Source organism: Pundamilia nyererei, unplaced genomic scaffold (assembly GCF_000239375.1).
Source record: "Pundamilia nyererei isolate P.nyererei 1_Seehausen unplaced genomic scaffold, PunNye1.0 scaffold00069, whole genome shotgun sequence".
In the NCBI taxonomy this organism is placed as follows: Eukaryota; Metazoa; Chordata; class Actinopteri; order Cichliformes; family Cichlidae; genus Pundamilia; species Pundamilia nyererei.
In genome coordinates, this window is record NW_005187470.1 from 1,001,093 (window position 1) to 1,019,552 (window position 18,460).

General features: G+C 40.4%; 1 protein-coding gene across 14 annotated transcripts in view; it reads right to left on the reverse strand.

Annotated features, from left to right (window-relative positions):
• The window catches only part of LOC102213110 (calcium-activated potassium channel subunit alpha-1), a 98,734-nt gene that overhangs the window by 73,365 nt on the left and 6,909 nt on the right, over window positions 1–18,460 (reverse strand). For all 14 annotated transcript variants that reach the window (XM_005736402.2, XM_005736410.2, XM_005736403.2 and 11 more), the window contains one exon: window positions 9,131–9,274. In XM_005736402.2, coding sequence (XP_005736459.1) covers window positions 9,131–9,274 — 144 coding nt within the window. The remainder of the gene's footprint in view (window positions 1–9,130; window positions 9,275–18,460) is intronic.

Consider the following 18,460-nt stretch of genomic DNA (forward strand, 5'->3'; position numbering starts at 1 on the left):
GGAATAGCGAGCTCAAAGTTGGCGCGATGATTTGATCTTGGATGTAGTAAGCGAGGTACGAAGAACGGACCCCAGAATATCGGATTTTTAAAAACACCCGATATCAGTATCGGGCTTAAAAGTCGTGTATCATTCAGGCTGTAGTAATAATTTAACTAATATGTACATTTAGCCCGAAATACAATTAAATGAGTGAATTATATAAAAATCCATCCACTGCACAGTTGTTGGTAAATTAGTACATTTTTTAATTCATTCTCAAAAAAACATCTTTACTCTAAAATTGGACAGTTTAACAAGCAGCCTCTGGGAGACTGACTGGAGTTTATCTCAAGAAGCTTTTGGAGGAAGTTCAGTTTTGGGCCAAATCTTCCAGCCCTGGGGGTTACTGATTATTCCTCATCTCCTACTATTGCATTTATTTTTTTACTTTTTAGTTTAATCATCACATTTTAATTGTAATTAATTAAATATATTGTTTGCTGTTTCCTCAACACAATTTCACTTTTATTCCATCTCATGAAGCACTTTGTTTCTAAATCTGTAAACAGACAATCTGCATTATGTTTGCAGGATTGGTGATGTTGGCAAGACTACAGTAAAAACAGCAAAAGTAGTAGTTTTAGAAGTGGAATGTGTTTCCCAGCAGAGATTAAAGAATATAGGTCATAGCATCCTTGAAGCTATAAGGCAGTAGCTCAGTTTTTTGGCTTCTGCCCACTGCTGTATTGCACAGATGTTAAAATAATCATGGAGGTTAAAGCACATAGAAACTGGATCTTCTCCTAAACCCTTGGCAGCTACACACAAGTGCTCAGTTTGTGTTTCGTGTTGTATACATTGCCCTGTAACTACCAGCGGCGTGAAACCTGATCCTCTGTTTGCCTGACACTGGTCCCTGTATATAGGGAGTGCATCTGATCTGAGCGCACTGACAATGTCCTTTCTGAGCTTTGAAAACAATGCTTCCATCCTTGAGCATTTTGGGTCAAGCCACTCAGGAACATCTCCCTCTGCCATCCTGCTCATCTATTTGCACTTATTTTGCATTTCATGATTCTCTGATGTGACAACAAATTGATCTGCTCCTGTTAGACAGAAACGGCATGTTCTGTCCTGTAATGAATAAGAGATTTTTGCACCATTATTCAGATATTAAATGCCCACAATCAAAACATGCAGCGTGGAACCCCAAATCCCACAGTGGCTTAGCCATGATTTAAGCCATCCTGGAAGCAGCCCAACCACTCTCACAGTGAGGCGTAAAGAGCTTAGGGTAGGCGTGGATGGATGTATCTCCCCCCTCCCAGCTTCTTGCTGTCTGTCTCAGCTGAAATATTAGTTTGTTGCTTTAAAATTGTGAGAAAATGACAACGAGAAAAAAAAAAAAAAAAGAATAACCAAATCGTCTTTGCTGCTGTGGGTGTAAGAGAAAAAAATCTTGCTGCTGAGCACAAGTGATGACTCAACTCTCAGGCAGCACTTCAGAGAGGAGGGGTCCTCACTGAGAAAATTCCTCTCACGTGTTTAAATGTAAATCATGGCCTGTGCTGCAGCCGAAAGGCTGGACATACAATAACTGCAGCAGTCCTGTGTTTTAAAGGTTGAAGGAGCTGATCTTAAAGTGAACATTTAAAGTTCCAACATGTTGTATGATCAGTAGGTAACTCATTTTCTTTAAGTGGCCACGGTAGTAAATTAAACTGAACTCGCCGAGGGAAAAACTACTTGAAGTATCAATCAAGAGTTTCATGCCTCTTTTACACCTGGCTTTCCAGAGACAGGAAAGAGAGGACTGTGATTAGTGATGGAGACGTAGTGAGCTCAACAAGCAGCTGCTTAGTCATTGTGTAGCTAATGACTTTTAATGGAATCTGCCGGCCAAATTGAGAATTTCTCATCATGAAACCGCTCGCTGAATGGATTCTAGGGATTGGGGGGAAGAATGTTATCATAAAACCCTTCTCGACTATTTTAAATACCACGCCACTTCACTAAACTCATTATACTTGACTGATTGTTTGTGCCTAATGAGAGCCTGCTGAAAATGTGGTGCCCAAACATAGACAGGTTCCAAATTAGAAACGCTTGCGCCACCCCCCCACCCCCTGGAGGAATGGTAATTATCACACCTGATACTTGCTGGTGCCCAAAACTAATGGTGTGATTGCTGCAAGAATTTGGCCTCACGATCGCAGAGGGTTAAGGATCAAGCAACTCTCAATCTGTAGACTCTGCAAGCACAGATGGCCACAGGTCAAGATGACCTCAACTAAGCATGTCTAAGGACCACTCAGATCTGTCTGTGTGCTGCACTGAAGGCAAATATTAATGACATTATTATCTACACAGACACTCAAAACACCACCCAGAGCAAATTCGTAACCTGCATAAATGTAGCTAATATTCCATAGTCAGTGTTTGAATACAGAACACAGGAGATTCACTGCTTTTTTGTGTTTGTTTTAATCTGAAGCAATCCAAAAATATCAGCAATGACAGGGTTTGATTTCTGCTATGTGAGAAGACATGGAAGTAATTTAATGCATTTAAGTATGTAGACATGGTCAAGATGACCTGCTGATGTTCAAAACGATAATGAGAACATAGAAAAAAGGTGATTTACAGGACTTTGAAAGTGGCATGATTGTTGGTTTCAGACTGGTTGGTCTGACTATTTCCGAGCAGAGAATGGCCAGAAAGAAACAACAAAGGAATAACAGAAAATATCAAGTAAGCAGTGAGTCTTTGTAAACATGGCTTATTGATGTCAGAGGTCAGAGGAAAATTGTAAGACTGCTTCGACCTGATAGGAAAGCAACAGTAAATCAAACCAACCTATGTGGAAGAGCATCTCTGAATGCAAAACATGAGATAGACTACAGCAGCAGAATACACCTGAGAGCTAGAAACAGGAAACTAAGGATACAATTTGCAGAGGGTAACCCAACCGGCATAACAGAAGACTGGAAAAACATGGCCCAGTCTGATGACTGTTGAATTCTGCTGGTCCATTCGAATCAGAATCTGGTGCGAACATGAAAGCATGGATCCATCCTGCCTTGTATCAAAGGTTCAGGCAAGCTGTTGTGGTGTAATGGCGTAGGGGATCATTAGCACACGTTGAGATCCTTAGGCAAAGTCTACCACAGTATTGTTGTTGACCATGTTGTTGACCCTTTATGACCACATGATCCATCTTCTCATGTCTACTTAAAGCAGGATAATGTACCATATTACAAACATCAAATAATATCAAACTGTATTCTTGAGAACAACTTTATATACCAAATGACCTCCACAGTTGCCAGATCTCAATCAAACACAGCATCTTTGGGATGTGGTGGAACAGGAGAGTCACATCATGGATGTGCAGCCAACAAATCTGCAGCATCTGTGTGATGCTATCATGTCAATATGGACCAAGATCTCTGAGGAATGTTTCCAGCAGCTTGTTGAATGTATGCCACAAATAATAGAAGCAGTTCTGAAGGCGAGAAAAGGTCCAACCGAGGACTAGCAAGGTGTACCCAATTATGTTTGTGTGTGCAAGAGTTTAGTCCATAATTTCTAGGAAATTCTTTAAAAAAAAAAAAAAAAGATTTTACTCCAATCAAGATGGTACTAGTGCATAGTGTGGCGTGTTAGTTTGACTTCATTTATATACAATAATGACTTAGCAAGATGTTCTTGGTTTTAACTAGGAATGAAACAAAATAACTTCAGTCTCACATGGCATTGTTTCCTTCTGTAGGGGCCTGACAAAACAGGCCTGGCAGCTGCTGTCACCCGAAAATAGCGGCAGGCTTAGAGACGGGCAGAGAGCCGAGTGACGCTGCCACGTTGTTCACTCTGTTGTACTGGGTGCGGTGAAAGTCACACATGATCCCGTTGGCACCAGAGTCCACAGGTGGCAAACAGCGTCCTGTCTTTGCTACAAGGCCATGGGCGTGTTGAAAGAATATCTGTTACATACAACGATACCAACATCCTAACCTAAAGCCGAGAGTCAACTGGGAATGTCAAGAAAAGGGCACGAAGAGTGAATGCTGACTCCTTTCGTGCTGAGCCGTGGAAAATGTGTAACAATAAATCAGCGCTAACAATGAATTCTCAGTCATGTAAAGGATAAGCGCGCCCATGACTTCTGAAAGGCACTCTGAATATTTCTGCTGGAGCGGCACCATAATCGGCAATGAGAGAAAAGAGCAAGTCCACACGAAAGTGTTTAGTCTTTCTCTCTCTCTCTCTCTTTCCCCTTTTTAACTCCCATCAGACAAAAAGCTTTTCCATGTAGCGGCTCAATTGCTGCAGCTCACGACCCTCTCAGAGGAGGAGGTGGTAAGTGTCCGCCTGATGAAAATGCCCTTCTGGCCCACCTGTAATTTCGTTCAGTGCTGCTTTCTCCCCTTGCGGTTGCGATATCAAATCTAGCGGTCGAGCCAGAAAATAACTCTTTCACCCTGTCACCCAATATGACTTCCCCTACACACACGCTGACCCCAGAAAACCTAGACGACTCCAAATTGTGAGAACTTTTTGTCTGACAGCTGGTGATGTTAAAATTAGAAGTGACCTAGCTGAAGCTAGCACCTTTTGCTCACGGCTTAACTTGTAGAAGTTTAAGATGGGAAAAAATTGGCCATCATACACTTCCGCTTGCCAGCCACAACTTAGGTATCCAAGAGGGGTGGAGCTGACTGAGGAACCCAGTGATACTGCGCATACATATGCTAGCTACTTGCCAACCATAACAAAAGCCATACTTCGGTTTATTAGTAATGTGGACAGGAACTGACACTAATAGGAGCAGTAATTTACAAAATGAATATGTTGTATTGAATAAAACCTGAAACTAGTGATTGAGCCCATTATATCATTAGAAAAGTCTTTTAACCAGATGCGTTTTGCGAAGGGGTTGCCCCCTGCTGGGTGACAGAAAGAAGTTTTCACACTGGCTTCCCTTTTTAGCCATGGAAATCTTTTACATACTGCGCAGTCTATGCCAGCACACTTGAGTATAGCTACTACCCCCATCGGTCTCTCCCCCTCACCTCTTAGCTCACCAAGTTCCACCCTTTGTCAACAGAGCACAGGCATGCTCACGAAAATGAAAAATATGCTAAACTCAAAGAGGACTTCCAATAATGACTGTTTAAAGAGTTTTAAAATGCACGAGTCGAGTGTGGTTTGTCTGTGTGTGTGTTTTGGTTTTGGGTTTTTTTTAAATGTGCAAGAAGTACAGTAGTACTCACATGCCAAATGTTGGTATGTCTTGGCAGCTCAGCTTATTGGACTGTAACAACATATGGCATGCCAAACAGAGACTTGTAGCTACTGTATGTAAGAAACTTTTCCAAAAACAGGAGTTATAAATAAACAAAAACAGCTGGTGTTTACCTGCAGTACTTTATAGTCAGAGAATTCATTCAAGTCTAACTTAAATGCCTTCAACTCTGTTCAACCTGTGACTGAGGTTAAAGCGCAAAGATTGAAAACTTAAAAGCACCAGAGGTCATTTTTGGGCGTCCAATAATAGAAAACCTTTCTCTGGCCAGAATAATAGCTTTGTGACATCCAAGCCCCCCCTGTGGACTTCTAGAGGCAAACACACATGGGCTAAATGTCACTCAGCAGGGTCCTGTCATTTAGGAGAAATCAGATTTTCCTTCAGAATACACAAACTAGGGCCTGGCTGTGGTGCATACTTTCTATCTGAACTTTCTTGAAAATTGTAGTCTCAAGGGAAATACAAATAAGAAATACATCCATAACCTGCTTCTTTATTCTTTTTGGGTTTTTCTTTGGTATAAGTATAAACTGCAGCCAACGAGGGGCGTTTGTTTTGACGTTTGCAAACAGCAACGTGATGATATTTATCATGAATAGGGAGGGTGGTCTTGTGTGATACAAAAATGGATATGGTGAGGGAAAATGCAATAAAAATAAATAAACTGACAGATGGGATCCTTCTGTGGTCCCAATCTAGAGGAAACCCACGGCTTTACATACATGTTGCTGACCTGAATTTTGAAAACTAAACAAGAGAGTTTGCCTTTCCTCGTTTTATTTGAGCGCTTAAAGATCAGAGACTAGATCTCCTGCAGAAAAACTTTACAGACTAAAAGGTCACCAGGAAGTGTCCTCTCTGCTAATCAAACAACCCTAATGGCAAGGTTTGATCTTTTACAATCTGCTGAGGCCAGTTGGGCAAATGAACATTGGGCTTCCTCAGCTTCCGCAGGGCAGCTTGCACCTGTCTGTCACTCAACAGTCACAGTCAGAGGTAAACATTCAGCTAAGTCTACAGTGATCTCGTCTCCTCTGTGTAATCTGTTACATTTACCTAAAATGTGTCATGCTACAGATGTCAAGGCCCCTTAGTTGAAATGCCCGATTATAGATAGTGAGGAAAAAAAGCCACAACCATCAAACTCAGTCACTCAGAAAACCAAATGTCTTGTCATGTACTTTAAACATTAACCAGCTTTGTAACCTTTGTGCTCTGACATACTCTGTGTTTGTACTGTAGAGCTAATTGAACAGAAGCCCTCAACTGAAATGTATGATTTATGTGTTTATTTTTTTGGCCTTGGGCTTATCAAATATAATTCAGCGATCAATTTTTTGGTCTTTTAACTTTTAACTTGTGGTCCGCATGTTTGTGTATTTTCGTGTCCATGTTTTTAATTTTTTGGATTGTTTATTTGTCTTTTAGTTCTTCTTCTGTACATTTTGTAAAAAGGCTTTGGAGAGCTATACGGCACGAGCAACTGAATCTTCATGCAGCGGGTATCAATCTGCTAAACTGAGATTCAGAAAGTTAAATTAAAATTGCAAAACACTGCAGGCATCCTGCAGCTGAGCCTTCTTTTTTGCATAATCCATGCCTCAACTGTCTCAATTTATCCACTTCAACTTCAGCCACATTTACACTTAATAATGTAGTCAGGTTTAATTAGGAACAGCAAACTGGATTGTTCATTTGGATTCATATGCACAACCACTAATTGATTTTTTTTATTTATTTATTTATTTATTTTTTTTGGAGAGGTTCAAGTTTAAAATTGGCGGATTTACTCTTTGCTGGCTTTTATTAAACAAGACTGCAAATAGAAAACAGCTGGAAATAGCAGCTCAGGATACATGTAAATATAGGATCTTTATACGACAAATAAATACACAGAAGCACTCACTTTTATTTAAGCTATTCCTTGCTCTTACTCCCCAGTAAAACTGCTCTCAGATGGCCTGGAAATAAGCTTTAATGCACTCCCTGAAAAGGCTGAAATAGAAAACACACATCTGCCCTGTTTAGGTAAGCTGCAGTTGCCATGGTTACAGACGAGCACTTGCTAAACAGTTGTGTCAAGCCATCATTGAGACAGAGCACTTGAGCTGTACACACACACACACACACACACACACACACACACACACAAAGAAGCAAGCAGAGGGAAGCGTTGGTGTTTTAAAGTGAAAAACAAGGAAACAGAGAACGGGGAGATGTTGTTAGCAAAATGCTGCTGTCAACATACACCACCACTAGTCTCTGCACTCAGTCCACTCTGGGGACAATTTGAGTTTCATAATGTTTGACGGAAGATGAACAAAATGTGCCCCTTGTTGCTCCAGCCGGGAGCAAAAAAAACGTGATTTTATCAGCTGTCACACACTCACACAGACTGTATGTAAAAGAGGGATAAAGCCACCGTGACATCATCCACTTGTACGTGAAGTCCCATTTTGACACCACTAATATTGCAGACATTTATGTCTTAAACAATTATAAACAGGTGATTTGTAAAAGGGAGGGAGGTAATTTCAAGGCTGTAGCCGTACATTTAAACATGGGAGTCTATAGGAATGACTTGCTTGTGGCCCCAGCCTCAAGTCTCAATTCTAAGTAGTTCTTCTTGGGTTCTTCTGATTTGGCATCTTTTTCCAGATGTTGCCACTTGATGGGCGTGTACATCAACTCAAATCCAGGGTCTATATTTTTATTTAGATTTAAAGGAACATTTTCTTGTAAGCACGACACATTTGAAGCACACTTTAAAACAAAAAGACTCGACAAAGTGTTCTGAATCAACTGAAATATTTGTGAAGAAGTGAACAACTTCAGATAAGTGTCCAAATAAAGATGTATTCCATCTTCTTAGCCTTCCAACATGATCAGCAGTTTAGTTTTAGCCCACAAATATGAACTAGGCGGATCATTAATATTCCACATAACAGTTTAGTGTACAGCTCGCCCGGCGTTCAAGATTAACAACCTCCACACGTCGAGCCAACTGGAGATGCTGCATCGCATTTAAGGAGGTAGTTGAAACTGGGATCAAGCCCGAAGCACTGCGTCAAGCTCTGGCACAGTGCTCCCACTCATATCATCTCGTTTCATCACTCCACAGTCGCAGTACTTTAAATGCTGAACATTTACAGCCAAATCATTATACAGTGTTGACAAATAATAAGAATAAACCTATAAAAAACACCACAGCAAAAATATCCCTGATTGGATATCGTGTGGCAACATAGTTCAGTACACAAGATGATAACAGGTGTTTAAGGGATGTGTTCTCCATCTAACCCTGTGAGCAGACACACCAGGCACCATTGCATGACCAAAAGCTATTGTAAAACTGCACATGTCCCTCCCTCCTTCCTTTCTTTGGCATCTGTTTCTCTCTGCTGTCCGAGGTTATTATGGGGTGTATGACCTTAATACATGCCTTAAACCTCTCTGCTTTGTTGCCCAGGCTTTGTTTGGATGTGTAAGCCTCACTGTCTGAGAGAAAACCTACCAGGAGATACACCCAATGATGCGTTTATGGGTTTGACAACCAAAAATAAAAGCAAGGAATATTCACACATGCCCAGTTTGTGCCTGGTCTGACGCAGGTTCCTCTGGCTTGTCCTATAATAACAAATGTTTTTCACAAGACAAAAATACTACAAGGGAGCTCAACCAAGTGAATTGCTGTCATCAGTAAGTCTGGGAATGATTATGATGGGCTGTCATGCTTCATCTCACCGACATCTTAACCAGCGGCCTGCTACGTGTAAGCCTAAGTAGCTGAAGATGTCAATCAAAAATTGAACAAAGGATGATGGCTGAGAATGAGCTTACCAGGACTCTTCCTGTCAGCGTCTGAGCAGATATCATGACTCCGGCCCAATCTTTAACCGAGGTCATCCAGCCCACCTCGCTGGCTGCGGCATCATCCTTGTCTGTGCGTTTAATACCATCGCCTGTGGTGATCCGATGGACCTCCTGAAGAAATAAAAAGACAAAAACAAACCCCAGTATTGGTTATCAATTGCTGCAATACAGTAATTGAGCCCTTGAGCCCTGTAGGTCAATGCTCTGACCTATAACAAGTGTAGCTTTGGACTCTTTTGGGTGTCAATCAGGAAAAGAAAACACATTTGTCAATGGAAAACCAAGGACACTGCGTGCTCATAAGGTAGCCACACATTTAAGCATACCCTGCTGTTTATTTTATAATAATTGTGACAATAATTTGCATATTAACTTATGCTGTTTGAGTTGAGAAGAAAGAATCCAGTGATTAGATTTACAGAGCCAGTAAATCAGCTGAGAAGGGTTGTAAAATCAAACTTTTTGCAACTAGAGGGGTCACATCCTGCTGGGCTTTAAAATACCAGGAGGCTACATCCAACTTTGATATACAATTTCTAGCTGCTGCCATTAATTAGATTAACTGTAAAATCTGTAAAAATAAATAAATAAATAAATAAATAAATAATACAAAAGCACAGAGAAAACCCCAACAATCAGATGACCTCACAGGAGCAAGCACTTGGCAACAGTAGGAAGGAAAAACTCATTTTTAACAGGAAGAAGCCTCTATGGAAACCAAACCACACCAATGCATCGTGTGTTGTGATGGCAAGTTTTTACAATATACACTGATTATTAATAGGATAACATTAGATATTACGTTAACATTAACTCTTACCACCTACAGAGCCCTGAAATTTATTAACAGAATTTGGTTACAAAAAGTAAAATACATCATTTCTAATCTAGGGACAAGGTGCGAGGCCTTCAGAACAAAGCTAAGCACACATGCATACAGTAAACATACACAGACAGCAGTAAAGAGACTCCAGGAGTGTATCCATGGCAGCCACTGAGCTCCTGGTGTTTCTGCTTCACTGAGTGGGCTGCCTGCCTGCCTGCCTGCCTGCCTGTCTTTCTGCCTGCCTGTCCATCTGTCTGTTTGTCTGCTGGGACTGGCATGATTCACAGAGCAGGAAATCGAGACAGGATGCAGAGGTTAGCCATGCTCCCTGATGAAACACCCCACAGCCCTGAGGCCAACACAGCTCAGACTCTTTACCTCATGACATCCTACTCCTCTTCCACCTTAATGGTGTCACACATCGCACTCTCTGAGGCCCGTTCCCTTCAGCTGTTCTCATCAAATACAATTTGCTGATGCCGCGCATGTACGGGAGTTGGGGAGAGTTAACTATTCATTGTTCTTGTGGGCAAATGGGCACGACATTTTTACATTACAGTTAAAAAACTAATTAAGTGGAAACTGTCTGCTATTATTTAAGATTCACATAATAATCTTAAAAAGAGAAAAAGAGAACAAAAAATGTATTGTTATGAGCAGCAGAGTCTCTAGGTTTGAGGTATGTGGACAAAAATAAGTAATTAAATGGTTAAAGCCAATCATTAATACTCTACATGTATCAGCTTAGAGCTGCACACTTCTCAAATCAACAAATGACTACCTCATTAAGGGCCTTTTTTTTTTTAATAAGAGTTTTCAAATCACACCTTATGACTCAAGCATTTGACTAAAAATAAACCACAAAGTCCCTGCTCAGCGTACTGATGAGGCATGTCTCTTCAGGGGATAAAATCCACTGACATTTTTTAAATTGGCCACAAATCCCGAGTAAAGACCAAAACTAACAATGAGCTCATTCCATTAACAAGTATGCTGTGTACCTTCCTGACGTCAAGCTTCACTGGTGGTCCAGAAACACAGAAAACGAGGCGCAGGACAAGTAGGTGCACACCCCGCCACCGTTATGATCACCACTGCACTGCTGCCATAAATACTCAGCGGAGCACGGATGTATATTAATCAACGATTGGAAATAGTCCCAAACAGCCATTCTGTAAATTCAATTTGAGTAATGTTGCCTGGGGATAAAACCCCAGCTGCAATTACTGAGGCCTTTTTAAAAACTTGCGCTTTATTATGCTCGTTAAAGATTTACATCCTTAGAATTCAGTCACCGTGAGTCAGTGTCGCAGAGAGGGTAGGATATTAATCAAGAATCATTTAGGCTTTGTTGTTTGTCTTTTGTTTGGATTGATTGAAAATGTAAAAGAGTGAGTTACCCTGACTTATCCTTTAACAGAATAAATTGGAGGTCTTCAGCTTAAACGCAGGCTGTATGCAGGCAATTCTTGCAGGAGATGATACAACTGGCTAGGGCTGCACGATTAATCGTTAGAAAAATCGCGATCTCGATTCATACTTATGTGCGATCTCATTTCCAAATGACAACGATTTAAAATAAAATAAAATAAAAAAATAAAAATAAAAAAATAAAAAAATAAAAAAAAATAAATAAAAAAAATAACGACTACGATTGTACCGCATTTTGATCCGGGACGTAATCTGCATGAAAACAAGCGCTCACTCTTCCTGCTCAACAAATGTCAAGGGCGGAGCCTTATACCACGTGGTACAGAAGCTGTGCCGTGTGATGCTAAAATTAGCAGGGAAAAAACAACGGAGAGCACGTCAGGGATGACGAGAAAGTGACAGGAGAAAATCCGTCCCGGTCAACCACCCAAACATCAATAACGGGAACCTTATACAGCGCTTCCCTATACCCGTCGAACTCCCGCAGGCACAAAGAAATTACGGAGGCTATCACTAGTCACATCAACACTTTGCAAAACAAGGGATTTAGGAAAATGATCAACACCCTAGACAAACGCTACACAGTGCCGTCCCGCAACTATTTTTCTATTGTTGCACTACCTGCTCTATACACGCAGTGTCGAGCAACGGTGGAGACGGAATTTCAAGCAGTACAACATTTTGCAGCAACAACAAAACGTGAGACATTTGTTGTTTTTATGTTTATTTATTGTTTTTATGTTCAGTCTCAACTGTTACGAAGTTGATGTGCAGTTAATAAGTGCAATAAATATTTATACTGGAAAAGAAAATCGTGAGAGAATCGTGATCTCAATTCTAAGCCAAAAAATCGTGATTCTCGTTTTATGCAAAATCGTGCAGCCCTACAACTGGCCCTGTCCTTCACATTGAAATCTGTGGCTGTCATCAAAGTAACAAAGCATTTATTTTTGTAAAAACAGTCACTATAAACATTTAATATACTTTTTTTTTTCATTTTAAATGGCAATTCATTAGTAAATCACTGTTTTCTGTTATGAACACCTACTAAAGAAGTGAAAACAGCCTATGTGATAGTTCCTGGTATAGGAGGTGTCATCGGGCCCACGTAACTGTGAGATACTGAGGAAAAGGGAGAAATAAGTAGCACAAGTGCCCCTAGAAATAAATCTCAAGCAAGTTAAGTCATAAAAAATAGCCAAAAAGTCAAGTACTGATACTTCAAACATCTGCAGTGTATTAATTTTGTTAACGCGTACAGTTTACATAATTTCTGCCTATATTCAGACCACACATTTCAATCATCCTTCTTATCGTAACTGAATAGTTTGCTCAACAAAGAAATTCAATCATGTACACAGCCATTAAACCGCCGTCAGCCCATGTTAGACTTCCTGCAGCCTGTCCAGAGCCCTGCAGCTAACCTGATAACGCCACAACAACATGTCCACTTCACTTAGCAGCTAATGCAGCCAGCAACCAATTCTGTGAAACTCCAGTTTAGAAATTTCAGCCAACAGGTATCAGCTGTTTTCATACAGATACCGAGTCTCATTCTGCTCTATCTGTGGACAGTTTCTTACAGAGGCGCTTCTGCAGCAGGGTCTTGCATTGTAAGCCAAGCTTCCAACACTTTCCAAGGTTACATCATTTATTTAAAAAATAAATCTTATCAGATTGGTCTTGATACAGAGACTTTAGGGGAATTTAAGTTGAATCTCACTTCTGAATTGCCTTAAGGAGATCACGGTGAGTGGATAAGACTTGGGTAAGGGACTAAAAGGGAAAAGAAAAAGCTGTTTCACTTGTCAGTCAGCAGCCTCTTCAATTAGTGTTACAGTAAAGTGTTAAGCAACAAAGCTATGGAGATCTAAGGCCATGGCAGTAAACTGAAAAATGGGGTGTAGTCTAAATTGTTTGGCTAGGAAATGCTAAAACACCCAGGTATCCCTGACTGCAACCTGTGATTTATTAGTTTAAATGAAAACTCTGGAATAATAGGTATAGATTTTATTGGTTTCGTCAGAGTTAAAGGCTGACTTTGATTGGACGCAAGCTGTAAGCACCAAGGGTTACCAAGGGTCACAATAGCTATGAGTCTCTAGGATGTATGAAACACAATGTGTCACATCACAGTCTAAAGTTTAATGTGGCGCGAAATAAGAATTATTATTTATAGAAATGGTAGCTATTTAAAGGAACTATTACTTTAGTCTGCCACACAGTTTACTTATCTTCAGATACTTTACCTCCAAGCCACAACAACTGATAGTACAAGTAGCTGATTAATATTGTAAAACAGCATCCTAGCTTCCCAGTTAGCAACAGTCATGTTTAAGTATATCTAAGTGTAAGTGTATGTAAATATATGAAACATATGCTTACTGGCTAAAAAAGTTACTACCTGGATTTAACTAATCAAAGAGATAAGAACTTTGCATTGGATAATCACTGCATGATTCCATGTTGGAAGACAACCCACTGTCACCCAATGGCTTCCCTTTTAGAAGAGTCGAACTATTGGCCTGCATCAAGCAAAGAAAACAACTAAAGAGACTTCTGAAGCTAAAAATTTGGTTAGAACTCTCTAATATGCTAATTATTAAAACCTGGAAGGATAGTGGGCTCAGTGAGTTTACCTGAAACCTTGGCTGATTATGACCCACACCCGTTCCTTGGCTTGTGTGATTAGGTAGAGGCTCAATAGGGGGTCCATGACCCTCTTGGGGGCATTCCCATAGGGCTTAAAATCTGGGACTCTCCACCAATTGCTCTTAGAACTGAAAAAGCCTCTTGGATGAGAGGTGAAACGTCTTTAAGGAAACTTAAAGAAGTCCAGATGCTTTTCTTTTCCAAGCTCCTTAGACTTCGATGACCTGGATGACTGAGAACCTTCGCAGACATACTGGAACGATAGTGGTGAGCCATCATCTCACAAGCAATATGGACTAAACAGCTGTGTAGCCTTCAGAAAACCATTTATCAGTGAGCCTAACTGGATTAGAAGAAACACTTCAACTTGATTGTAAGTATAAAAATTGGACTCGTAGCAATGAAAAATAAGTCGTGTGGTCCAAATTTACTATGTTCCAGAGTGATGGGCGTATCAGGGTAAAAAGAGAGCCAGATAAAGTGATGCGCCCATGCCTAATGCCTACCCTACGAGCGTGTGGAGGCAGTGTTATGATCTGAGGTTGCTTCAATCAGTCAGCTCTATGTTCAGCAATGTTATGTGCTCAAAACGGAGGTCAGCTGTCTATCTGAACATACTAAATGATCAGGTTTCCCATCAATGCCTTTTGCTTCTCTGATGGCACAGGCATATTACAAGATGACAATGCCAGGATTTTTTGGGCTCAAATTGTCAAAGAGCGCTCCAGGGAGTATGAGACACCATTTTCACACATGGATTGGCCACCGCAGAGTCCAGACCTTAATCCCATTGTGAACCACTGCGATGTGCAGTTTAATGCTTTACGTAACGGTCTGACTCTCCCATCATCAATATGACATCTTGGCAAAAAAGTTAATGCAGCTCTGCACATAAATAAATGTGACACAGCAAATGCAAGCTATCATCAAAGCTAACGGCAGTCTGACTAAACGTTAAGAGCGTGAGCCTCGTTTATTGGCCAAGTCTAAACATGTCATTTGTCTATAAAAACAACTAAAACATCTACACAGAGTGTTCCCATAAACTGTATATGAAAGGAAAAATTCTTTGCACAAAAACGGCACATTGTTATGGAGAATAACACTCAGCCTGTAAAAATGGCTTTGCAACTGAGCCAACAAGGCTGAGGAAAGAAATGTCCCTATGCAGCTCAGTGACCTTCTCTTGATTTAACCACGAGGCTAATGCAGCTTGCTTTATAAACTGGAAGTGTAAAGTTTCACAGATGATTACAAATGTTATCCGTTTACATTTTTTCCTGGCCAATCTTTGCAAGAAGGCTTAACTTTGTCTCCTGATCTCCTGCAATTTTTCAGATTTTAAGGAAATACTTATTTCTAACTTTTTTTTATTTGAAACAAGCACATATACAAAAAAGGAAAGAAATAGAAAAAGGAAAACAAGAAAATCACTCAGAGAGCTCTGTTCTCCACCAGGAGAAATGTAATTTTTGTCTTGAATTCCTGTCTCATTTCATACTCACCTCTCTACTCAAGTATCATGGATTTTGGTTTAGAAGATTAACCCTTCCTCATCGCTTGTCACAGGATTAGAAATGAGTATATCAGAGAAACGAGTACATCAGGGGGACAGCTCAGGTTATGCGGTTTGGAGACAAAGTTAGAGAGGAAAGGCTGAGACCTTTGGACATGTGCAGAGGAAGGGATACTGGATATATTGGACAAAGGATGGTGAATGTGAAGATGCCAGGCAGGAGGAAAAGAGGAAGACTACAGAGACTCATGGATGTAGTGAAGGATGACATGCAGAGGTTTGGTGTCACAGCAGACGATGCAACAGGTAGAGTAAGATGCAGGCGACCCCTTAAAGGAGCAGCCAAAAGAAGAAGAGCGTGATATCATTGAAATCATGCTTTTCATATACAGCACATTGTATACAATACAAATTTTTTGAGGGGGAACAAAGTGTCTGTACTGAAAGTGAGTAATAGTGATGGACGGTGCATCACTTTTGTTTTCTTTCCAGAACCGTTTGGAATAATGGCACAGTTATGTGAACGTTTAATGCATTTCTCTGACACCGCACTTTTCTGCTTTAATGAATAAAGTGGCGCAGGCTTCAGTGGGGGAAAGTGATAGCCGTTAAGTAGGTTTAATTGGCATCACGCTGCTATTCCCCACCAGTTTAATGACCAAATCTAAAAATGTAAGCTGAAAACACGTCGGCATGACACTAAAAGCAGAGTTCAAAGATTATGGAGTTGCGATTCATGACTGTCCAATTATTCTTTAAAAGGGTCAGATGAGTGACTTTATCTTAAGGTCACACACAGGAAGATACCGTCAATGATAAACTAAAGCGCAGTGTTTTTGACATTTAAATCCTTCCTGCATGAAAAAAAAAACCAGATACAGCAAGCGTTAACATGTACAGTCCATGCCACGTTTACTATTCTAAGTGCAATATTTTAAGCGTTATGGCTATCCAAACACCAGAGGGTGAAAACAATCGTTCACCAGACTTCACTTTAATGTAACGAAAATAGCTTACATCCATTTTTAATAGCAGCAGAAAAGCACATGCAGTCATTACAGCAGCTCAGAGAGCACAGCTCCTCTTTGTCACTTTGATCAGTAGTCAGAGCCTCCAAATTTAGGTTTCACTATCTCACCTAAATCTAGTCTTCCTGACGCCGAACGTCATTAATCAAAACGGCTGGCCTATTCTCAGGATGCACCATGATCATTTCTCAAAGTGAGAGTATTAAACTAGAATAGAACATGTGGTGGGGACACGATTTCTCCAAAAAATGACTAAATTATTTAGACATACATTCATTTCAATCACGTTAATAATGAACCAAGAGAGAAAGCCTTCCTGAAATATGTTGGGGTAATGAAAGATTATGTGTAGACCAAAGTTCTTCCTCACAATGAATACAATTAGAAAATGAGTTCTGGAAATGTTGGGATGCTGTGTTAAATCCAAATAAAAACTACTAAGTTACAAATTCCATAAACCCAAATTGTATTCATAATATAACATAGAAACCATATCAAATGTTTAAACTGAGAAAATGGACCATAAAAAAAAATATAAGCTGCATTTGAATTTGATGGCAGTTTTGATTTCAAAAAAGTTCTGGGAGCTGAGGAGAGCAGCGATGGATTTTTCCCCCGATCTTGTCTGACAGGATTCTACCTGATCAACAGACCTGGATCTTCTTTGTTGCATTTTTCATTTCATGATGCTCCGAATATTCTGAGTGGCTGAAAAGTCTGGAGTGCAGGCAGGCCAGTTCAGTCCACTCTTCTGCAATAATAAAGCCACGCTGTCGTAGATCCCAAAGATCACGAGCTTCCAATGTTCATTTATCCAGATTCTCTGAATCTTTCGATTGTATAAATGTAAGTGGTATATTTTCTCAGTTTAAACCTTTGATTTCTCGTTCTATCGTGTTACACCCCTATGTGACCCCTACCCACCTTGCAGTGGCAGGGCAAGAGTGTAGGTGTTGCCAAGGCTTAATTATCGACCATTTTTTTGGTTGTTTTTTAAGCTAACTAACTAGTTAGGTAATTCTACAGACTCTGTCAGTCTCCACTCTATGTTGCTGCTTTTGAGCCAGGTGGTAACATAAATGGGGTTTTCGTGCGAGACTAAACACAGGTGTGTTTCTGTTAGTTGTTTTTGGTGAGATGAGTGATGGTTTACTTTCACTAGAACTGAAGGTTCTAGGATTTCACTAGAACTGAGCAAATACTCTTTAGCAGGTGTGTTTCAGCTAGGTGGCTGTACTGCCCTTCTATTAAAGCAGGTGTTTATTTCTGCTTTGCTGTCTTAGTTTATTATGTTTGATGGTTGTCCTGAGTGGAGCTAAGCCTCAGTGTTCAGCAGTGAATGGCATCTTTGGTCTGCTGCCTGCTCATGATTTTTATGTTTAAAGTTCCTTTACGCTTGGTACACCACTGAAGGTTAGCTAGGTGAAATTAGTTTGAGCTTTTCAGTTTTATTATTGTATATTTGCTTGAGAGTTGCTCAAAGTTAAAACAGTAACACTGACTTTTGTAGGAAATTTTGTGAGAAGGTTGAGGCAGTTTTATTAGTTATGGCCCACTGGGAAGCATTTAGCTGCGCAGGCATGTCGTGTTCAGCTTCAGCTTTGGTTATGGATGCCTAATGATGACATAAGTGTTTTGTGCTTTGACCTCTAGTGTTGTAAAGAGATTGGCCCACTTCTGGTGGATCACTTGTGAATGTTGCTGCCCGGTTGAGCCACATTTGTTGAGATTGTGTCATGGGCATGATTCCCCATTTGTGGTTGGTCACCAGTACACTTGCTTTACTCACTTTTTTGGATATAGTAATGTGTTGTATAGGAACAGGTTGCATGTAACCATTTGTG